The sequence below is a fragment of the Botrytis porri genome, assembly GCF_014898465.1.
Source record: "Botrytis porri strain MUCL 3234 chromosome Unknown BPOR_015, whole genome shotgun sequence".
Classification (NCBI taxonomy): domain Eukaryota; kingdom Fungi; phylum Ascomycota; class Leotiomycetes; order Helotiales; family Sclerotiniaceae; genus Botrytis; species Botrytis porri.
The window spans coordinates 316,765-339,536 of record NW_024066089.1 but is presented as its reverse complement, the minus strand read 5'-3'; the positions used below and the strand labels follow the sequence as shown (position 1 = coordinate 339,536).

The window sequence follows — 22,772 nt, the reverse complement described above, 5'->3', positions numbered from 1 at the left end:
TGCGTTGCCGCAATGAACAAGCAACAGAATACCTGTTATCTCTCCTCACACTTCCAATCAGTCTATATGAGCCTGTATACACAACGAATTCTTAGCTGAACATACCCTTCAACAATTTCCCGCATCGAAGTAATCTGTGTGCACCCTTCACGGAGCGCGATGCTTATAGTTCATCGTCCGAGTCTAGTCAACCGACCAGAGACCTCTCTTCGCAGCCATTCTTCGCAAAATTGTCGATCCTGGATACTATTCAGGATTCTATTGTTCAATTAGCCAGGATATCAAAAGTTAGAGAGAACTGCTTACCGGTAGTTGGATTCTCCTCAACTAGATAGTATTCCGCAGTCATTTGAGAAAATTTCCTTGCCCTAACACTGGCAGGTAATTGTGCCTTAAGGACTGTCACAATATCCCTCAGCATCTCCACGGGGGTAATCATTCAAATCCTCGTCATAAATATTAGCGGTCCAACAACTCTGCTCAACCACAAATCGACGCAGAGCGCTACCCTCAACTGTATTCTCATAGGCATATCCATAATGGGCTGGGATGATTTGTCTACAAGCGGTCGCTTTTTTACAAAGATTGTGCACAATATAATTTTGAAGTCGGCGAATTAGAAACTTTTCTGCCAAAACCCAAAGGTGTAGCACGATGCCATCTTCAACTATACACTGGATCCTCGAATCGATATCGACGCCGTGGCTGTCATCCAATTCTCCTGAATGAAAAAAGTTGAACTTCTCTCGGTAAATTCATTGTGTCAATAATCGAAATTCCTCGGGGTTTGCGTCTTTAATAATGTAAGTTTGTGTCTGTCCTTCGATAAATGGGCTATTGAAAGCCCGATCCTAGACTTCCGAATGTTCGCATGCGATTTGTTTGTGTATGACCATTTCGTTTGGGGAAGAGAACGGCTTATTCTTAGGTTTTGGAGGAGGAGGAGGAGTTGTTATCTCCTCAGCTGGCGGCTTCGATGGTGAAGACATTGTCTTCGTTGAGGTGGAAATCAAGTAATTGGTTTGTGAGGCAGACTTGGTGTGGTGCTATCTGGGGAGATATCAATTCCACTACTGAACAGAATTGGTTGTAGAAACGATGGAGAAGTTATGATTTTGGAGGGCGAGGAAAGTTTTTATAAGTTTGCTGCTACTTGGGTGAATGCTTCAGAATACTTTTGTTGCTGAAGATGATAAATGAAATTTAAAGCAAATGAACAGTGAACGTTTACAATGGTTGAACTGACTTCAGTGGCCTGGAAAGTGTTGATATTCCAGTCCAGTCTTAACTCCTCGCTCAATTCGATGTGCCAAGCAGATTCAATTCATGAATATTCATCAAAAAAAGAATTTCTTACTGTTGTGTTATAGTAGGAATGATCAAGAGAGTTCTAGGTAGAATATGAGTCTCCAATTCTCTTTCAAGACCAGAGCCAACTATCGATATCCCAAACCCCTATCTCCTTCAATCCAATAAAAAAGACACACAATTCGCTAGTACCAATTACCAGAATTCTCTGCATTCCTTCCTGCCATGCCCTTTTACACCTATTCGCCTATGTTATCCCCTCAAAGACTTAGAAAGACAGAAGTTCATCATCGTTAGACCTCTCACTTTCTCCTTTCTCCCCCTTGATTCCTTCCCCGATCAAATCAGATTCCTGACTTTTCAACGACCAAGAAACCACTGCGATTTACCACCATTTTTCTTCTTGTACAAGGATGCTGTAATTTCCTTTGCGTACTGAGTTTCCATAGCTTGCCTACATTCGAAATCTTCATATGCGGGACCTACTTGTATGCAGTCCAAGTCTGGACAGCAAACCCTGATACCGCTTATGGGATTGCATTTCACTGTTTTCTTCTTAATTTCAAAATTTGAAGAAGAGGCAAGAAGAAAGAACTTACTGTTCATTGGTTTACACTTGGGCAATTTGGTGATATCGTCTAGTCTAGGCGGCATTTCGATTACTTTCAGAAAGTCCCACTTATTTGCTTCTTCTTTCTTCTCTTCTTCTGATTCAAGACTTTCATCCACATTCGAGTTCAAGTTGAATTTCAAGTTCTGTTTAGGTGACAGATATGGTTTGCGCAATACATCCAAAATTTCTTCATCTTCAGACTTTGAATCAAAAGGCGGATGGCATTCCCCCATGCTTGAACTTCGGGGCAGGTAGCAGACAAGTGAGGGGCAACAGTGTTCGCCTTGATGAAAATCGCAAGACGCTATTTTTCCGGTCATGAGTTTTCATAAGAGTGTTTGAATTTTGGAAAGGACAATACATACAGCTGGCTTCACTACACGTTTCCTTCGCAGTAATCGTTTCATCACCTAATCTCAGAGAAAACTCTATTTCCATACCAACACCTTCACCAACCTCTTCATGTTTAGACTGAAGAGCGAGGGTATTCAGAACCATCGAGGCCTTTTCTCTAAACGTACGAAGAATCTCATGGAAAGTATCCAATGTCGATCTGGTAATCGGAGGCCCATCATCATCTTGATATTCGCAAAAATGGATACCATAACCGTCTAGTTGACATGTTAGGCCCGAGTTTTTACAACAGGGTGCCTGGACACAGAGACCTTATTTTATTTAGTATGTGAACGAGAGAACGAGATAAGAGGAAGATTTTACCGCCATACTTGGTGCATGCTCCATCTTGAGCGGTCGCTTTGGACCCGATACTTCCAACTGGATTTAAGACAGCGAAGGAGGATGCGATCGATAAGAAAAGTATGACTTGGAATATTGGGGCGATGAGTAGCATCTTAAGTGGCAATCTTTTTCATCTGTTATCAAGCTGCTATCTAATTTAAGGGGGGGTCGAGGGTCAATGAGCCTTAAGATCGTTGATCAATGTTGATATCACGATTCCCCGCATTCTTTGATCCCATAAATCGGAGTCGCATGCCACACACAATTTAAGTTTTGATGTTTTACATTCCAGACCGTTGAGGCGCGGCAATAGATAGTGAATCACTAGAAAATCGCGGGTTCTGTAATTAAAAATGGAGAATTCATATTTGTATTGAAATTTGAAATGATGTTCTCGAAAGATGTTGACATAAATTTTTGGTGTCGCTTATACGACGCCATTTATTAGCCAGCGAGTAACATGTTGCGCTAATGTACAGCAGATGTCTAGGCTATCAATACCTCTTTTTGAGGTGCGCTTAGAGAAGTGACGTTGGAGGAAATAGCAATGAAGTTTCGATCGATCTGAAGCTTGGATAACGGATTAAAAAATGTTGATGTGATGTTCAGGATAGTTTTTGTTCAATGCGGATGAAAGTTGCCATTTTTGAAATTTGTAAAAGCTCACATCAAAAGTTTGGATATTCGGTCAACCCTAGATATTCAACTTTAAATTCAAATATAATCAAAATTCAGAAGAAAACATAAATATAGTGGGGATTGAGAGGCAGTAAGGGTTTCTGCCTCTTACGGGCGTCAGCTATATTGTTTTGCTTCCTTTTTGTCTTCTAGGTTGCAGTGGTCTGGATCTCAAAAGAATAAGCTTTAAATCGAGGTCCGAGTGACAATGCTAGGCAGTCAGCTCCCCAGAACTACCTATCGGGAAAGGAATCAGCGAAAGAACCTCCATCTACCATGATTGGGTGGGCTGTGAAAGTGGATAGCTCCTCGAAGAGCATTGGAATTTGAAAGTTTCTGCTGAGATTCCCATCTGGAAACAGGAAATAGGAGATGGATGATTTTTGTTTATTTGTCGACTAGTAGCTAACTGCTAGAAACGGTGAGGTTACAGCTGGACTTGGTCTAACGGGCTACCATACCTAGAGCCTGGCTACTGTACGTAGGTGTTGTTCTACGACGTAGGTCTGATAGCTTCTAGCCTAGCCTTGAATGTCGGGGTCACATCGCACACGGTCATACATGGATCATCTCGAAGGGTAAGCATGGGTGGGTACTCCGAAGTCCGTCTACGCAGAAGTAGCACGATCTAAATGCTCTTTTTCACTACTTCCTCATCGACATGTAATTTAACCATCTTATTCACCAGTTTGATATCCGTCTACAGTATGAAGTTTCTGAGCTGACTATCTACAGAAATCCAGGCAATCTGGGCTGAGTTTGATTTCTTTTTATATGTACGAAGTACCACTCTTGATAGAAGCCCCCATAATAACAATAACAAGTAATGACTCTTTACTCTAATAGAGTTTGGAGAGTGCATTTACCCCATTCACTGAGCACGGAAAGATTTGTACCTTTAGGGCTAGCTTGACTTTCATGATCCTCTAAAAACTTGAAGTTGGTAGGTATCGTGAAACTGGAAACTGTTACTGAAGAAAGGTAGAGACTCTATGACAGCTACTGTCAGCATTATAACGATTTCAGATTCGATGTCTTCTCAGATGCTACTTGGATTTGGAATTCTACGCAGCGAGTCAGGAAAGGATTAACGATGCCGATGCCAATGGTAATTATTGCACAATCCCATTCGTGGCTTCCCGTTCGCACGGGCCACATCCGTCCTTTCCTGCTACAGTAGTTTTATTAGTAAGCTTCAATGATAGGCTTTGTAGAAAGTAATAAATGGCAAACACGGTGATACTCATATATTTCTCTGAATTTCTGATCTTGCTCTGCCCATTATCTTCTCTCTAATGAATGATGAGTATGAAGTACACAGTGACGTCTCCTTGGGCTCAACAATAAGCCCTTGAAGTAAGTCAAGATCAATACGATATCTCGTCAAAAGATATGAAGTAGGTTGGTTGTTGTTACAATGAGGCAAAATCTTCCATTATCAAGATTCAAGATGATAATGAACTCTCGTCTTTGTCACGCACGATCTTAGCCTTGCCAATTTCCACCTTTGGTAAATCCTTTGGTATGCTTTGATGAATTTGGAGGAGGGGCAACTTAGCTGTGATATACTGTACAAAATCTCAAATTGCCCCCGTCGAGCCCGTGTTAAAACATTTGTTTGCTTCTTTGCATTCTAGAGCTCCTTGCACTTCACGCATAAAGTTTTCGGTATCCTTGTCACTGCGGAGCATTTCCCGTGGCTGGTGTCGATAGGGATTCACTTCGATCTCCATAGCATGGCAACTAACCATGGGATCGCTCGTCGAGCGGTCTCTAGACCTTAAGCTAGACCAAGCCTTTGCTCAAATACATTTAATTCCCATGCATTGATAGATCTCACTTCTATACTGACCACAACTTCTTTTCTACACGTTAACCAAGCGTTTAGAGATGGACACGTTCAATGTTCAATCTTCTGCTTGGTAGAATACAATATGCTGAATGATGTCCAACATAGAACCAACCCCTTCCAAGTCGGTGGTTTACCCATCGGTTGAAGAGTTTCAAGTCGAACGGATATTTCCCATTCGAAATCTTGTCAATGGAAGAGACCTCGATACTGAATCGACCTCGCAAAATGCCGACGATGTTTCTTCTTCGAATTCAAGCTGTCGAGGTCCTAGTTCGGCTCAAGAGCCTTACGATAAAGATGACATTTTGAATGATAGTCATTCCGATGGCTCTAGCGAAACGAACTTTTTGCCACCGCCTTATCCACCCATACCTCCCGATGACCAAATTCGCAGATTACCTAAACCTCCGGTACATGATTATTCAACAGATATTGGCGGTGGTGAAGGCGCATCCGAGAATGAAGATAGGAAGATATCGCAACGTTCACAACTGATCCCTTCGAAATCGGGTCCTCCAGGTATAGCCCCCGGCGAACCTGTGAGCACTGAGGAGCGGACCTTTTTCAAGTGTGAAGATGAACCTATACATATTCCAGGAGCAATTCAACAGTATGGTGCATTGCTCGCCTTAAGATACAATGATCAAGGAGATCTCATGGTTCGAATTGCAAGCGAGAATGCGTTCAAAATATTGAAATATACCCCAGAACAACTCTTCTCGTTAAATTCTTTCCTTGATCTCCTCGGCGTTGACGTTCGCGAAGATTTTATTGCAAGAGTGGATCATTCTCTTCGAGCTGTCACCAAAAATCCATCTTCCGATACAAAGCTGGATGTCTTCTCCATGTCAGTTGTTGCGCACACAGGGTTGGTAAATCTTTGGTGCGCAATTCATATATCTAAAGGCACTGATGATTTGATCATCTGCGAATTCGAACCATTCTCGGATGAAATGTTTTTTTCTGAAGAACGTCATAAAACCACAAACGATTTACCCAAATTGCCGACGCGAACTATCGACAATGACACAGTACTTGGAGAGCGACTGAAAAGTATCTCCAGTGGAAGTCAACCCCTTCGTGTCTTGCAGATTGCTAAAAGAAAGGGCAGGCATGCTGTTGGTTCTCTGGAAGTGTTTAATGCTATGACACAAGCACAAGAACAACTTGCTGCATGCACTTCCGTTCAGAAGCTTCAAGACGTCTTGGTGGGCCTCATATTTGACTTGACGGGCTTTCATCGAGTCATGTTCTATCGATTCGATTCCACCAAAAATGGGTGTGTGGAGGCTGAATTACTGAATCCTAAAGCTAGTGATGATATATTTAGAGGACTGCATTTTCCAGGTTCGTTTTGGGATGAAATTCCCCTTTCCTCCCCATTTCAAATTGATTAGCGAGAACTCATAATCTATAGCTTCGGATATTCCTAAGCAAGCTCGGGATTTATACAAGATTAATAGGATTCGAATGCTTCATGATCGAGATGAAGAGACCGCACGATTGGTAAGCAACGATTTAGTTACTTTGTTTTTGTTTCCATGTGGATGGCAGCTACGTGCCGTTTTTTGGCCCTGTGACAAAAGCCAAATTAATAAACTCCGCCTACAAAAAATTTCATGTTGAGAACTTGGATTTATTTCGAACATCAAGTTCGATGTGTCTCAACAATTTTGAAGACGTGGTCCTCAAATACGCCAGCTAATAGATGCGTCAATACAACACTCGCTTCGCCGTGCTGATAATATGATAGATCTGTCGTGATCAGTCAGATTTTGAAAAGCCCCTCGATTTAACGCACGCTTATTTACGCGCCATGTCGCCACTTCATTTGAAGTACCTTTCGAATATGGGAGTACGTTCGACAATGTCAGTTTCCATTGTAATTGATGGTGATCTTTGGGGACTTATTGCATGCCATGGGTATGGCAGTCATGGCACCCGCGTAACTTTACCAATGCGCGAACGTGAGTGTTCTCCAAGCTGTCACACTCTTTTTCAGATTGTCTCTTTGGTTTTTTACCTAGATTGGTTGTTGTTTCCAGACGCATCGGATATGTGTTGAATTCAAAAGAATCATTTTCCACTTTACTCTGTTTCGAACAAGAAAGCTAACTCTGCTTTCCCTTAAATAGTCGCCAGAAATATTGGAGAATGTGCTTCAACAAATATTGAGCGATTGTTGATGCATCAACGTATTGAAGCTCGCAAAGCACCACGTCAGAATCCAGGAAAGACACCTTCTGGTTTTATTGCGGCATCTTCCGACGATTTGTTACGAGTGTTCGATGCCGACTTTGGCCTTTTGAATATTCAGGATGAAGCACGAGCTATTGGAAAACTTCGCCCCTATCGCGAGGCATTGGCGATCCTTGCATACCTACAGTCTCGCCACTTCACCGAAATATTCTCAACGCATAATATCACAAAAGATTTGCCGAAATTGAAAGATTCTCCAGGAATCAGCGCCGTAGCTGGAATACTAGTCATACCTCTTAGCACCGGAGGAAACGATTTCTTGGTTTTTTTCAGAAGAGGTCAACTTCGCGAAGTCAGATGGGCGGGTAACCCTTATGAAAAGATCAAGCCTGCGAAAGGGCAGTATCTAGAGCCAAGAAGTAGTTTTAATCGCTGGACACAGACTATCAAAGGCACTTCTAAAGTATGGAACGCTGATGATTTCGAGACTGCATCTGTACTAAGTCTTCTATATGGAAGGTTCATTGAGATTTGGCGACAAAAGGAATCAACAGGACTCAATCGAATGACTCGCCTTCTACTGAAAAATACCAGTCACGAAGTTCGCACACCTTTGAATGCTGTTGTTAACTATCTCGAAATGGCACTTGAAGACAGAATCGAAGGTCCAACCCGCGACTTGTTAGACAAAGCTCACAGAGCTTCAAGATCCTTAGTTTATGTCATTGACGACCTCCTAAAGCTAACCAAAGCCGAAATCGGCCCGGTAAATTCCATGAAAGATGTTTTCGATCTTTCAGCTACAGTTTCAGAAGTCATGTCAGCTTTCCAAAAAGAAGCAGTCCGAAGGAATCTAGATTTGACCGTCACTATTCAACAGGGTATCCCAGAAATGGTCAGGGGTGATGCTACCCGATTGCGACAGGTTATTTCTAATATTACAAGCAACGCATTCCAAAACTCCGTGGCCGGTGGTGTCAAAATCGACATCAAACCCATACAGATATGGCCAGCCAGCACTGTTATTTCTCTCACCGTTCAAGATGTGGGAATTGGAATGTCGGAGTCACAGCTTGATGAATTGTTCCAAGAGTTTGAGCAGATATTGGATGAGACTGATTGCTCTACAACTAAACAGGCGCCACAATCATTGAGTGATGTGAAAGAGACACTTGGTATCGGCCTTGCTGTAGTTGCGCGATACGTTCGTAACTCCAATGGTCAAATTCGAGTACATAGTGAGGTAGGCAAAGGGACTATATTCAGTATTGAATTACCTTTTGAACACGCCCCAGCTGCATCAAGTACCCAAGAAATTCCAATCAGCAGTAATGCTAGACAGATTCGTCCATTTTCCGATTCTGGAAGCAATTACGATGAAAGTGAGAGAATGAATTCTATTTATACGATGTCGACTTTTGGAACCACTCCGTTAGCTACACCGATCGATGAGGGTTCATCTCTTACTACATCATTTTTCGATCTCGCAATGCATTCAAAAGAAGAATTTGTTGAGCCACCATCTATGTGCCGAAGATCAAGCCTACCTTTCTTAACTATGATCGATCTTATGTCAACAAAGAAGTCGCTTTCGATTCTGATCGCAGAGGATAATCCTATCAACTCAAAGCTTCTGCACAAAAGACTCAGCAAACTTTTACACAAACCCGAAGTTACACCCGAAGGGCAATCATGTTACGATCACTACACGTCTGAAAACAACAATGTCGACGTCATCTTGATGGACTTACAAGTACGTCATTTTCCTACTCCTATTAAAGGTTAATATGAAAGGTTAACATTCGGTAGATGCCACTCGTTGATGGTACGAAGGCAACGAGAATGATACGCAAATTTGAGAGAGACAATCTTGAATTACATCAAATCAGAAGGAGAGTTCCAATTATTGCGGCTTCAGCCTCACTTACAGAGGAACAACGATTTGATTACATCGAAGCGGGGTATGCTTAATCTTATTTTCAACCTCTCCTGGATCATTTAACGAAGGAAACTAACGAATCTTTCTTTTTTAGCTTCGATGGCTGGATAATGAAGCCTATCAATTTCAGCCGGCTAGAATTTCTCCTACAAGGGTTAAATAATCCGCAGCTCAAACAACGTGCTCTTTATATCCCAGGGATGTGGGAATTGGGTGGATGGTTTTTCGCTTGAACATTATGTTCTTGTTGTACAAAAGTGTTACAGGCATGGCACATGTTATTCTGGGCGTTCTATACACTTCATGCTTTTATAGAGCCTTAGAATTCAAGTTATAGGTGTTTCGGGCGTTGGTTGAGCGCTACTTGGGAGTCTGACCATGGCACTGCAGTAATCTTGCCGGCTGGAGCAAGGGATTAAGGAGGTTTCGACTTTGCGACTTTGCCAACAAGAAGAGTTCTTTAGGCTAATACAGGGGTGGATTACGTGAATGTATAATATCAATTTCTTTGACTGACGAATTCAAATATGGGGGAACGGAGGAGGGAATGGAGGAAAAAATAGATGTGAAGTGACTTATGGGGCTTGAGCCGGATGATATGATGCAGGATTCGGTTACGGGATACTCGACATGCCAAATCGAAAACCAATGAAACCATTTTCGGGGTTGGGGATGAATAGGTCTGGAATTGAACGTGGGAAGAAAGATGGCTAGGGTACTAGAATTTAAAGCTTCTTACGGCCAGAAAAGCTATGTTTTTGCCGGTGATGAAAGTGATCTTTGTGTGAATGGTGCATGTATACCCTCTTTCGAAAAGCTTAACATACGAATCAGAATTTATTGTTTGATAGAATTCTGGAGTGCCTTGAATACTATGTAGGTAGTGGAAGCCAGATTTGATTTGATTTGATGTGAATTGTGATATGGTCTAAATCAATTATGATATCTGCTCATTCAAAAGATAAGACGGGAGTTTCAATTATAAAACACGGCATCAAATGTGGCAAAGTTTTTGGCATATTTTTTCTAGGTCCATGATGGGGTCGTGGTATGCTGATGACTATGCGTATTTGGTAGGTAGTCACTGTGCGTCCAAAAGTAATACCTACCTACTTAACCTTATTGGAGTGATTACCAACACGTAAAACATTTCAATCAATGACAATGTAAACTCATGTAGATGGGAATTTCCATCGCTCGATGTCCGTGAGGTTTTTTCGTTTCCATTTGCTATCAGCCCAGCCCCCTTTGTTTGATTGTCGGAACTCTATATGAATTTGTAGATAGTCGATCATGTGAATATAACTAGGAGTCTTGATAATGACTAGGTATCGTAGACATTACTGGGTGGGCTGGGTGTGGTTCATGTAGATGACGTCATGAAGTTGAGTTCTAGCTAACGATCTCAATACTCGATGATTTGATATATAATGCGCTTAGAATTCGTAGTATTTGGATTGGTTGTGTGCTTTTATTGGAAGATATATCTAGTGGGCATAATCATTTCTAGTCAATAGCAATAATTAAGAAGTACAGTAAGCCCTCTCCTGCTTGGTAGCAAAGTACTTTCGAGTCTGACAGTTGATTTTAACTAAATGGCTGTCGCCTTTCTTTGGACCACGAAATGTGGAATATAATACAATAGCACCAGGTCTAACGCGCCTTCCCTAAGCTATATCTATTCAATTACCAACTACGGGCCATTTGATGAGGAGTGTCATGGGATCAATTCGTTCAAGGGGTTTGTTTTAAGCCGTAGTTAGGGTACTTCCGAAAACCTAATCATTGACTAAGGATTTACTAGACTCAATACTAGGTGCTCTTCGACACTCAACCATATACTATCCAAAAAAACACTTTCAATACAAAAGCTTTTGATATCTGTCAAACTTAATCATTCATTGAAGGAGTACCAATCCGACTCCAGTCGAAAAGTATAGCACAGGTGTAGCAGCTGTCCATGAGCTCTGGATGGTCAATCGATAGAAATATAATCGAATGATGGAGTGGCAAGCTCGTATGCTTGATGTAGTCGAACGATGTATTAGATATCTTGTATTACTCACTATAAATAATGACCAATTGAACACCTGAACTGACTTGGGATATTGAAGAGAGCTATGAGGCCTGGATATATATCTGTGACACGTGAATGATTTCCATTGAAAACGCCAACCAGTCTAGACATCTGATTTCATATCACTATTTCATACCTAATTTGTTCGAATCAGAGCATCTCGAGGAAATATACATGTCAACGCGGAGTTCATTATCCGTGGAGATGATTATTTACATGTATAAGAGAATGACGCTCCGCTGGCCCCCTGGGAGCCACTGCCGTGGAGGCAGAACAGATACTTGATCGGATAGAATGACCATCCAGATGTTCAACCCCTAAAGTATTATTTGATTGTCTAATCCGAGTTGATTGGGATATTGGAAAGAGCTACCCTATGCCAACTGCTAATAAATTGGAATGCAACATGTTTCCCATTGGATAGAGTGCGTATAGATATCTAGTTCCAAAGCACTATTTCATTGTCCAATTCCAGATTCCAAATCAGACATTGAGAAGAACTACCTAGGTATGGTGTAGATGATGTAAATGATATGTGAATAGCTCGTTGTCATGTGCTTAGTATATGATCAATTCCTAATTCGGTTAGACCAAGATATTTAGTGGGCGATAGTCAAAATCGGTAGCGCACAGGGATTTCTATAATACTCGTCTTCCGCCCGGTCCCTCTTACAACCTCTTGTCGCGTTCTGATTGTTTACTTTTGTTCCAAAACATTAAAATCTGTAAAATTTGTACATTGTACCTTCTCAACAATCAATTAATTTACGACATGGCTCGCAATAACTATGAGGATACTTTATCCTCCATCTCGAGTTCTCAAAATCTCCCGCAACGACCCAAGAGTCGATTCCAATCAAATCATTCCATCACTTCCTCCTCATCTTCTCGTGATCTCAATTTGAATTCAACAAATACTCAACACCATACCGTCAGCGACGACAGTCATAACACTCTCAACTACTTCGACCCCGATGACTCCGCAGAGCAATGCTTCATGTCTACTGAATTGGATATCGAAAGATTGAAGCGTAAACAAACCCAGCGCCCGGATATTGATATTCGCGATACCGCAAAAAAATACAATCGATGGAGCCCAAGAAGAGAACCCGAAATATCTGCCAATATTGTGGATCTCAACCAATTTTTCGAAGACTTCACAGGAGGATCTTCTCAAATTAATGGAACAAATAACAGTTCTAGATTGGCATCGAAACTTCAAAGATTGGACAGATTGGACCAAGATCATACACCTTGCCGAATTCCAAAATCGAAAATGTCTGAACGATCAAATTCAGTCTCGAAAAACAACTCCAAAATGAACACTAGAGCAGCACCCGAGTATGTTCAACCTGCAAATACACCAAGACGAGTTGTCAAGAATACACTCGATGACCACGAATTTTCCTTGGATCTATCACATCCAATCCATAACAAGGAGAATATTCTACCTAAACAACGAACACATATCTCAGCAAGCTCCCAGCATGAGAAGATTGCTCAAGCTGATTACAATGAAAGACAAGTTCTTGCAGAGCTCGAAACCCTTATCAAGGACCATCCAGCAAACGCATCTATCAAATCTGGCAGATTTGCTAAAGCTACCAGCCCCACATTCACAATGTCTACAACGGTTAATAACTCATTCGCAATTCCGGAAGTCCAAAACATCACCAAGTTGGTAGACACCACATCGACTTCATTACTTAGAAAGATTGAAATTCTTGAACAACCCGCCCATCCAATGGGAAAAGAGGAGGTCGACATTTATCGCTCCATTGACGAACTGCAACAGCAAGTGTCCATATTGTTGAATGAGCGAAAGGAGCGCGATTTTGTTATAAACTCTCTCCAGAAGGAAAGAAGGGAGCGGGATTCTATTATGTCTTCTCTTCAGAAAGAACTGAACGAGAAGAGCGAGCAAGATAATATCATATCTACTCTTCGCAACGAAAAAAAGGCACAAGACGCCATCATATCCACCCTTCGGAACGAAAAAAGAGCACAAGATGAAGTCATATTCAACCTTGAAGACGAAAAACGCGCACACGATGCAATTACAACTACTCTTCGCACACAGAACAATCACATGAACGAGACCATCCGAGAACTCGAGCGTGATGCCCACACACAGCGTCAAGAAAATGAGCAGATGATGAAGTCCATCTCTAACGTCGAGGCTCTGGCGAGATCCCATCAGACCGAGAAGAAGGCAATGGAAAAGGCGTTGGCCGAAATGTCTTCCTCTAATGAGGAACTTAAGGCCGATATTGAGAATATCTCAAAGCAACGGGATATGGTTCTTGCTCGTTACAAGAACCTTGTCGAGCGGTTCGACACTTTACAGCATTCAGAATCAGCTGAGACACCACAACGTCCAGTAGAGGCTGAGATATCGCAACCCAAGGAACATGACAACACTGAAGCACCACCAAATCAATCACCTAAGACGAATGAGACACTGAATGGGCAGGAGAAGAAGGTCCAGCATGCTGATGAAGAGGAGGAAGAAGGTTACGATGAAGCTGACATGACCATACGTCCGACCATGGAGCCTCAACTTGCGCTGGAGCAGATCATGGCAAACGTACGCAAACAAATTGAGCAATTGAGTGCTCAACATGCGGCTAAATCGGCTGAATTACGTACTTTGGATAAGAGCAAGAATCTGAGATTGAGAAGATCACTTGCGGAATCCTTAAAGTTGCTTGTCGATCAGATTTCTTCACACAGCGATTTTCTATATCGTTTGAAGGATGTTTCTTATGCATTCTAATTCGAGAGAAGAAGGGAGGATGGATTAAAGTGTTGGATTAAATGTTTATAATGGAGTTTGGGGTATCAAATGGTATCCGGCATGGAACTTGGTGTTTTTCTTGTTTTTGCTCTTCTTTTGCTTGTTTTATATTCAATGGAGTAGTATGAAACACCACTGGGCTCCGAATGAGAGCTTTTTCTCGTCTTCTTTTTCTTGTACTTGTTATTTTTGGACAGGAGTTTTCAAGGAATAGGATAATGGAGTAGTGTGTTGAGATTTTTTGTTTTTGAAGGAGTTATTTCAGGAAAATTCAGTATCGATACCACATCACGAGGGACTTGGGTTTAAAATGGGACAAACGGATTACAATTAGCATTGTTAGTATAGGAATAACAATGAACATTAAAATGAATGAATAATCTTGCCAGCCGTATGAGGTGACCTATTTTGTAAATCTTTGAATCTCAGCCCGAATGGTCCATGTGTTTAGAGGCAAGCAGAGTAGTGCGGATGCATATAGACATTCGATTTCGTTGAACCCAGTATTCAAGGATGAGCTTGCTCACACTAAGATTAAAAAACCAGCGATGGGATATTGAACTATATAGCAACTTGACGGATGGGTAAGATAGGTGGGAGGGGATTTGAGGATTTGGAGAAAGAGAGGTTGGTGAGAGGGTGTTGATTCGATGAGATGGTATGGGTGGGATGGATGGAATAGGGATATACATTTATTCTGGAATTGATGAGTACTTAGCTTGCCCCCTTGTTACTAGCGAGTCGACATGAGAGCATACATGGAGTCTAGGGAAGACAAGAAGAAATAGGAGTATGGAAGAACTATTACGTATGATGTTCGACCAGATATTCATAAAGCAACTTCATGTATTATGGATAATCCTCTACAGGCAATTCAGAGCTCGTAGAATTCAGAGCTCGTAAGCAAGAAGCAAAATATACAATACAATTCCAGGGGGTATCAAAATTCTTCAAACAGCCTTCTTTCCCTCTAACGCCAAAGCAGCCCGTTCCATAAATGCATTGAATGCCTTGATCTGTTTGAGAACACCTCCATCATCACTTGCACTGCTTGCTTCGGAAGCGATTCGCTTCAACATGAGCTCTCTATTTGATTTCCCGTCATCCGTGTTATCGGAAGAAGATTTTCCTCGCTCAATTGCAAGTTCGATATCATGAACTGTGGTGTTGAGGACTTCCCGTTGCTGTGATGTGAGGTTAGTGGAAGGTCGTTTTGACGTGACGAGAGCATTACCTGAGCATCATGAGAGTTTTTCTCGTGAGCAATTCGGATCTCATCCATACGTAGAGCGATCTTCTCTCGTTTTGCTCTTACAAGAAGGATTTCCTCTCGTAGAGAGAGCTTCTTTTTCTGGGCCTCACGTAGACGTTTCTCAAGAGAGTACGAGTTGTCGAGGTTGATTGTCTTGGGAGACATTAGCGCAGAAGGCAATTATCAGTAGTCGAGTACTTACATGTTCTAAAAGGCGGACTCTCAATTCTTTACCAAAACTATCTACAGCTCGCATCTTTGTTTTGTATTCAAGTCTTTGAGCAGCGTCCTGAGTTTTTTCAGCATTATCCCCAAGAGTTTCTAAACCAGCAGTGACTAGCTCTTGACAAATTTGGCCAAGAACATCCACAGCATTGACGCCTGCTCTTGTCACACATGGTATTTCGGAATTCAGAATCTCAGCATCCGAATCATCATCATCATACACAGGACCTTTTGTTAAACGATGTACAGTAACAGGGATCGGACTTCCTTCGCGAACCTTCTGTTTCTTGTTCTTTTTCTCCATCCCTTGAGGTTTGGATTTCGGAGGTGCTGGTTGGCGTTGCTGTACTGGACTAGTCACTGGTCGAACTTTGCCTCGCTTTTTCTTTGCAATGGGAGATCTAGGAGGTGCAGCATCTTCTGGGATAGATTCATCGGAAGCAACAATATTTCTGGATATTCTCCGTCCTCGACTTTTCTTCAATGTTACTGCTGCTTCATAATCGTCTATTGATTCCGCTTGCTCTGTATTGTTTTCAACTATTTCTTCCTCGTTGACTCCTATGTGTTTCTGTATAGCCGATTTTCTACGAGATCGTCTCGGTTTTTGAGGTAGAATTTCCTCAATATCGTCGTTGGTGGTATCCAGTGGGTCAGCTGCAGTAAGAACCGATTCATCTACGGCTAAAGGTTCGGAAGATGGCTCGTCTCGTTTTCTTTTGTTCCGCGATAGACGTGGTAGCTTTCTGGGAGATTTCGTTGCCTTCACTACAGCGAGGGCGGCTTCTTCTTCCAACGACGTGTTTGCACCCACCAACGAGTCTTCCACTACAATTTCATTTGAAGGGTCCCTTTCGATGGACTCAATTGGCTCGGAAGGTAGATGAGTAGGTGATAGGGCGATCTCTGCCATTCCTGATGCTGAAATATTCTCTTTTGATGTCTCTAAAATTGACAAGTTCGAATGATCCGTCACAGGTTGCTCTGGCTCGTTATCGTCTGGTAAATCGTATACGTCTTTTCTCGCCGAACTCCGAGAAGACCGCATACTCCTAGTAGAAGAAGATGGGGGCTCATCTGTTTCCAGCTTCCTTCTCTTTGCAGACGTATTTGCATCATTCCCAGTATTAGATCTTGTAACGTTATTCGATTGTAAGCCCAGTATATTCGAGGATCTTTCGCGACTTCTGGTCGCAGTAGCAGGCGTTTGGCTTATGGGCTGTGAAGGTAACTCGGGTTGAGGAGTTTCTCGATTTGCTGGAGCTTCTGGAAGTGAATTTGGAATTGTTGGAGCTGGAGTTGGAACTGGAGATGGTTCTGCTGCTGGCGGCGCCGGCGCAGCAAAAGCTGGCAACATGAAACCGAAGTCGACATCTTTGACCTGACGTCTACACAATCAATTGTCAATTACGCAAAACGAAGAGGGGTTAATTGTTAGAACTTACTGGGCACCTCCTCGTAACCGTTGTTGCATGCGCTCTTCTCTAGCTATGAATCAATTAGCATCAATTTATTCCAACAACCAAGTATTAACTTACTGGACTCCATTTCTACTTGATTGGGAGAGGAAGATATCTCTCTCTCTTCATTGAAGTCGCGTTTGTCACAGAGTTACGCGATTCTCTACTGTTGCAATCAATTGAGGTTATAATATTATAAATTCACGTTACGCCCCGCTTACCCCACACCCCATCGCGCTTGGTTGCCCCAGCAATATATTAGTGTCACTTAAGATATTACTATACACACGGCTACTTCATCCAATCATTAAGTTGCTCCTACAATCCCTTTGAGGTGGCGTAGTGAAACGCGTTATATTGCCATTGAAATGTCGCTTCAATGTTACCAAGTTGATTTACTTTCATAATATTCCAAAGTTCCTTTCATTTTGCAATTCGATGGATAGTGCCATAATGGATTATATACCAATTCCCTCCTTCATCAGCAAGGCTCTTCAAGGAAGAAACCAACCCAGGACTCGAGATGTATCATCAAAAATTCCCAATCCCTTGAGTTATCCTAAGAGTTCTCTACCTTTTGATTCTCAATTATTCAAGAACCCATCATCGGAATATCGAGGTTGTCCCTTCTGGGCATGGAACACAAAGCTCGATAAAGGACAACTCCTTCGTCAAATTGATTATTTCGCTGAGATGGGGCTGGGAGGATTTCATATGCATGTTCGCACCGGCCTTGATACAGAATATATGGGAACAGAATTCATGGATTTGATACGTGCCTGTGTTGATTATGCTGAAACCAAACAAATGCTGGCTTGTTTGTATGATGATGATAGATGGCCTTCTGGAGCTGCTGGTGGAAAGGTTATTGAGAAATATCCTGAGCATAAAGGAAAACATCTCCTTTTTACACCTCATGCTTATGGAACAGTACCACTTGGCGGGTAAGTTATGAACCAATTGCATGCCCCTCACGTTCTGATTCAATCATAAACAGAGGTGCTCCCGCCTCTGCCAGAGCTAGTAGGAGTGAGAATGGACACCTCATAGCAAGGTTCGATATCGAGTTGGATAGCAATGGTACACTAAAATCAAGCCGTATTTTGGAAAAGGACGAGCACGGGGAAAACGTGTGGTATGCCTATGTTGAGACGAATCCCAATTCATCTTGGTTCAATGATCAAACATATATCGATACTCTCAGCGAAAGTGCAATGGCTCGCTTTATTGAGATGACGCATGAAGTCTATAAGAAGAAGTGTGGCGACAAATTTGGAACTGTTATACCTTGCATATTCACCGATGAGCCTCAATTCGCTACCAAAATACGTCTTCCTCATCCCCGAGCTAACGATGACATATTCCTTCCGTGGACAACTGATTTGCCGGAAAGCTTTGAAAAAGAGTACCATGCTGATATTGTGGAATGTTTGCCACAAGTAATATGGAATCTTCCGAATGATAAACCAAGTTTATCGAGGTATCGATATCATGATCATGTTTGTGAAAGATTTGTTTCTGCTTTTATCGATCAAATTAGTGGATGGTGTCGGAAAAACAACTTGTACCTAGACGGACACATGATGGAAGAGCCGACTCTTTATTCTCAAACTACAGCTCTTGGCGAAGCTATGCGATGTTACCGAAACATGGATATGCCGGGCATAGACTTACTTGTTGATGGTGTCGAATACAATACAGCGAAACAAGCCTCCAGTGTTTCTAGACAAATGGGTCGTCGGGGTGCAATGTGTGAAATATATGGTGTTACCCATTGGTATTTCACATTCGAGGGTCACAAAGGCTGTGGTGATTGGCAAGCAGCTCTTGGTATTACTTTCCGTGTTCATCATCTTGCGTGGTTAAGCATGGCTGGAGAAGGAAAAAGAGACTATCCAGCATCCATCAATTATCAAAGTCCCTGGTACAAAGAATATGGTTATGTTGAAGATCATTTCGCAAGAGTTGGTGTTGCAATGACCCGAGGCAAAGCTGTTACTCGCGTTGGAGTCATTCATCCCATTGAGAGTTATTGGTTATGTTTCGGTCCTGATCAAAGTGGTGACGAGGCAGGATCTCGTGATCGTGCGTTCTCCGACTTCACGAACTGGTTACTTCATGGTCTAATTGACTTTGACTTCATTTCTGAAAGCTTGTTGCCAACTCAAGTGAGTAAAACCCCAAAAGGCAAAAAGCTAACAGTAGGATTTTGTGAATATGAAGTGATTATTGTGCCGAATCTACGTACCATCAGATCATCGACTCTTAAGGTCTTACAAGCATTCTCAAAAGCTGGCGGTCATGTAATCATCGCTGGTAGTTCACCCGAGTAAGTAATGACTTCTTTACAATCATTGGCTCTTTTGATTCTTGGTCCATGCTTTTTGTGGTTGAAAAGTACTGATTAAATTTTCTAGATTAATCGATGCCGCAGTCCCATCAGAGAAGCCTACAATCAAGCACAGTATCAATGTATTCTGGAGCCAACAGAATATTTTGTGCGCACTAAATGAACATCGTGATCTTCGAGTAACAAATGAGAATGGCTCATCCACTGAACATTTGTTGTATCAGATGAGGGAAGATGGAGCTGAAAGATATATTTTCATCTGTAACACAGATCGTAATTCACCAATCATGACGAAGATAGAGCTAAAAGGTCATTGGGTTGTTTCAGAGATGGACACTTTCAATGGAGAAGAGAGTCCATTTTCTAGTCAACTTGCAAAGGACTGGACACAATTGCACTATCGGTTTGAAGGATGCGCAAGTCTTCTCATGCGTTTGAGACCAAGGACAAGACAATCTATCACAGAGATCCTACCATTGATAAAGCTTTCTGAGAAGACTCCTATACTTGAAGGAGATGTTACTCTCGCGGAAGTAGAACTTTCTGAGCCAAATGTCCTCATGCTTGACTATGCATCCTACAAACTAGATTCTGATGAACATTGGTCAGATTCTACTGAAGTTCTCAGAATTGATAACGCTATTCGGGATCGACTGGAATTACCTCACAAAGGAGCTGCATTTAGACAACCTTGGTCAATACCGGCCGCAGAAAGAGCCCCTAAAACGCAAGTAACCATGCGTTTTCTGATAATATCAGCATTAGACAACAACAAGCCAACAAAACTTGCACTGGAAAATATCGAAGGAATGAAAATAAAGATAAACAGGACCCAGTTGGATTCCCAAAAATTTGATGGTTGGTGGGTTGATGAAGACATCCGAACTTTGGAAATACCAGCCTACAAAATTAGACCTGGAAGGAATACTCTCACGCTTTCTTTTCCATTTGGTATTCTGACAAATATTGAACGTCTTTATTTGCTAGGCGACTTTTCTGTTGGTAACAGGCATAATAGCTCTCTTGGTACAGACTCATATTATCTTCGACAACCGAGAACAGTATCTTGGGGAGATATTACAAAACAGGGTCTCCCATTCTACGCTGGAAACTTAACCTATATCTGCGATGTATCAATACCACCAACGAGCCCTGACACAACTGTTCATCTTTCAGTGCCTAACTTTTCTTCGCCAGTACTCGCTGTAGCTTTAGCTGACACAAAACAAAAGCTTGGGCGTATAGCATTTCAACCTCGAACACTAGATATCACATCTCTTGGACCAGGAAGACATAAGATTGCAATAACAGCTTTTGGAAATAGGTATAATTCTTTTGGACATGTTCATTTGCCTGATGGACTTACGAACGGTTGTTCCCCGGATATTTGGAGAAGTAGGTTGTCTCATTTGCACTTTTCCCTTATGGTCATCTACTAATTGAAATAGCTGGTGGAGATTGGTGGACGGATAGTTATAACGTGAAACCTATTGGTATATTGGAATGTCCGAGTTTAAAGTCGGAAACGAAACTTATTGATGTGGCCGATGAAAGCAACGAGGAAGGATGGGAAGTGATTGAATAAGCCCTGTCCCGTAAAACAATATGTTTTACCTAGCAATAATTTCTTCAAGTTTACGGGTCTACTCTATCTACACTATTTATTGACCCAGGAGTTCTGAAAACTGTTCTCAACCCTGCTGAATTTATCCTTTCCATTTCAATATCATGTGAAATTCCCTCCTCAACAGCTACCACATTTTCAATTTCGTTTCCATTTCCACTTCCCCCTTCATTCTCGCGTTTCTTCTGAATCCTTCTTTTGATCCAAGGTAGAAGGTTGAAGTATCCACCACAAGCAAATACTCCACACCAAAGAATAAATTCCGAGGCGTAAATTACTATCCCAAGTATATCAAGATGTGGTTGAAAGACTAAGACATCAGTATTGATTTGAATATGGGCCATGAAGAATCAGACTTACAAACAGAAACTAGAGAAAATACATCTCCAGCAGCATCGATACCCACGAAGATGAATGAGATACCACGGACAGTACGATGGATATAAATATCATAGTAGTGTCTCAATACCCCAGCTGACAATAGAACAGCTGATAAAACACCCATCAATATCACGGGCCATTCGAGATCTCGATGTTGACCGACCTGATTACGATATTTAGTGACTGCAACTACTTGGTGAACATAATATTCGGCATACCTTCAACCCCGCAATAAATGCTACTTCAATCCCTCCAAATACCATCCCAATACCTCCCGTGACCAAAACACATTGCTTCAAACTCCACCCCTAGATCTCAAAATTAGCAATCCATCAAGCGTTCCTAATATGCACATTTCCTCCTCTCCATTCCTACATCTAGTCAGAAGACAAGAAACATACTTCACTATAATACAAACACTGTCCCCAGGTAACCAAACTCAAAACAGTTAATATCTGCGGCTGCACTAACAGCGCAACATTGAATCCCGATGCGATATTAAATGCGCCTAAAGGCACGCCAGCACAAGCCCAAAGTAGCATCATAGAACGTTGAAGTCCGATTGTATGGTGCCGATTATAGTTTATGATTATTTGGGGTATGAGCTAAGGGACTGTTAGCGGGAGAGTCGAGATGAATTAGAGAGAGGAAGTGATGGGGCAAGGGGGGTAGAAGGCGGCGAGGCACGAACTTGGATGGACCAACATATTGCACCCAATGTTCCGATAACATTAGCAGCGATGGGGATATCCATTAAGATAGAATTGATAGATGGGATTGAGAAATGAGAAATTTAAAAGAGAAAATCGATTTGTTTTGTTCGAGATTAAACTCTATGATAGCGATATCGGACAAAGCCACAGCAAAATTCTTGGATGACTCAATATATGATTAATTCTCACCCGTCAAGACTTTGTGAAAAGGTGTCTGAAGAGCTTGGAACTCTTGTTGACTGAACGTTTATTAGCATGAGTGACAGACATGTGGTCTAAAGATTTACCGGATTCGGCTGCCAAAACAAGCGGGTACTCCCGTTTCGGATAGTCTTATCCAGGAGAGCATTATCCGTCGGCTAGTGGAAGGGGCTATCACAAAGATCCAGTCTTTGGCGAGGACTAACGACGATTGCTCGTTATTGACTGCCGGTAGTTAGTACCTAAGTAGTTCATGGCCAGATTTATGGTGAATATTGTCTCGAGCCGAAGAAAATGCAGATTGTCACGAATCATTCAAGTAGGTCATTTCAAAAAGGGTTATGCTTCCTATCTCTATTCGTTCC

At 42.0% G+C, this 22,772-nt stretch overlaps 6 protein-coding genes across 6 annotated transcripts; 3 read left to right on the top strand and 3 right to left on the bottom strand.

Moving 5' to 3' along the window:
* Positions 1-1,337: 1,337 nt before the first annotated feature.
* Positions 1,338-3,076, bottom strand: EAF01_009892 (uncharacterized protein). The gene is made up of 4 exons (XM_038918148.1): positions 2,639-3,076; positions 2,287-2,586; positions 1,908-2,225; positions 1,338-1,853 (listed from the first exon to the last, which is right to left on the bottom strand). The coding sequence occupies exons 1-4, from the start codon at positions 2,769-2,771 to the stop codon at positions 1,669-1,671; spliced, it is 936 nt and encodes a 311-aa protein (XP_038766118.1). The 5' UTR covers positions 2,772-3,076; the 3' UTR covers positions 1,338-1,668.
* A 1,897-nt stretch (positions 3,077-4,973) lies between these two features.
* On the top strand, positions 4,974-10,080 carry EAF01_009891 (uncharacterized protein). The gene is made up of 6 exons (XM_038918147.1): positions 4,974-6,536; positions 6,607-6,695; positions 6,943-7,156; positions 7,325-9,141; positions 9,198-9,349; positions 9,422-10,080. The coding sequence occupies exons 1-6, from the start codon at positions 5,279-5,281 to the stop codon at positions 9,558-9,560; spliced, it is 3,669 nt and encodes a 1,222-aa protein (XP_038766117.1). The 5' UTR covers positions 4,974-5,278; the 3' UTR covers positions 9,561-10,080.
* A 2,096-nt stretch (positions 10,081-12,176) lies between these two features.
* On the top strand, positions 12,177-14,180 carry EAF01_009890 (uncharacterized protein; the record flags this gene model as incomplete). The annotated part of the gene is made up of 1 exon (XM_038918146.1): positions 12,177-14,180. The coding sequence occupies one exon, from the start codon at positions 12,177-12,179 to the stop codon at positions 14,178-14,180; it is 2,004 nt and encodes a 667-aa protein (XP_038766116.1).
* Positions 14,181-15,151: 971 nt separating this feature from the next.
* Positions 15,152-17,226, bottom strand: EAF01_009889 (uncharacterized protein; the record flags this gene model as incomplete). Its single annotated transcript, XM_038918145.1, has 5 exons — positions 15,152-15,385; positions 15,436-15,606; positions 15,656-17,066; positions 17,124-17,166; positions 17,217-17,226. The coding sequence occupies 5 exons, from the start codon at positions 17,224-17,226 to the stop codon at positions 15,152-15,154; spliced, it is 1,869 nt and encodes a 622-aa protein (XP_038766115.1).
* Positions 17,227-17,576: 350 nt separating this feature from the next.
* Positions 17,577-21,073, top strand: EAF01_009888 (uncharacterized protein; the record flags this gene model as incomplete). The annotated part of the gene is made up of 4 exons (XM_038918144.1): positions 17,577-18,082; positions 18,136-19,467; positions 19,556-20,883; positions 20,937-21,073. 4 exons carry the CDS (start codon positions 17,577-17,579, stop codon positions 21,071-21,073), a joined length of 3,303 nt encoding a protein of 1,100 aa, XP_038766114.1.
* A 50-nt stretch (positions 21,074-21,123) lies between these two features.
* EAF01_009887 (uncharacterized protein) lies at positions 21,124-22,247 on the bottom strand (the record flags this gene model as incomplete). The annotated part of the gene is made up of 5 exons (XM_038918143.1): positions 21,124-21,422; positions 21,473-21,656; positions 21,712-21,801; positions 21,895-22,098; positions 22,185-22,247. The coding sequence occupies 5 exons, from the start codon at positions 22,245-22,247 to the stop codon at positions 21,124-21,126; spliced, it is 840 nt and encodes a 279-aa protein (XP_038766113.1).
* Positions 22,248-22,772: the final 525 nt, after the last annotated feature.

What these genes read in the sequence shown, in the direction of transcription:
- EAF01_009892 (XM_038918148.1), bottom strand. Translation starts at nt 2,771, where the DNA reads ATGCTACTCATCGCCCCAATATTCCAAGTCATACTTTTCTTATCGATC. An exon ending in AGCATGCACCAAGTATGGCG is followed by an intron (nt 2,587 to 2,638) that starts GTAAAATCTTCC and finishes AAATAAAATAAG; the next exon opens with GTCTCTGTGTCCAGGCACCC. An exon ending in CAAGTGTAAACCAATGAACA is followed by an intron (nt 1,854 to 1,907) that starts GTAAGTTCTTTC and finishes AGAAGAAAACAG; the next exon opens with TGAAATGCAATCCCATAAGC.
- EAF01_009891 (XM_038918147.1), top strand. Translation starts at nt 5,279, where the DNA reads ATGATGTCCAACATAGAACCAACCCCTTCCAAGTCGGTGGTTTACCCA. An exon ending in ATGAAGAGACCGCACGATTG is followed by an intron (nt 6,696 to 6,942) that starts GTAAGCAACGAT and finishes ATAATATGATAG; the next exon opens with ATCTGTCGTGATCAGTCAGA. An exon ending in TTTGATTACATCGAAGCGGG is followed by an intron (nt 9,350 to 9,421) that starts GTATGCTTAATC and finishes TTTCTTTTTTAG; the next exon opens with CTTCGATGGCTGGATAATGA.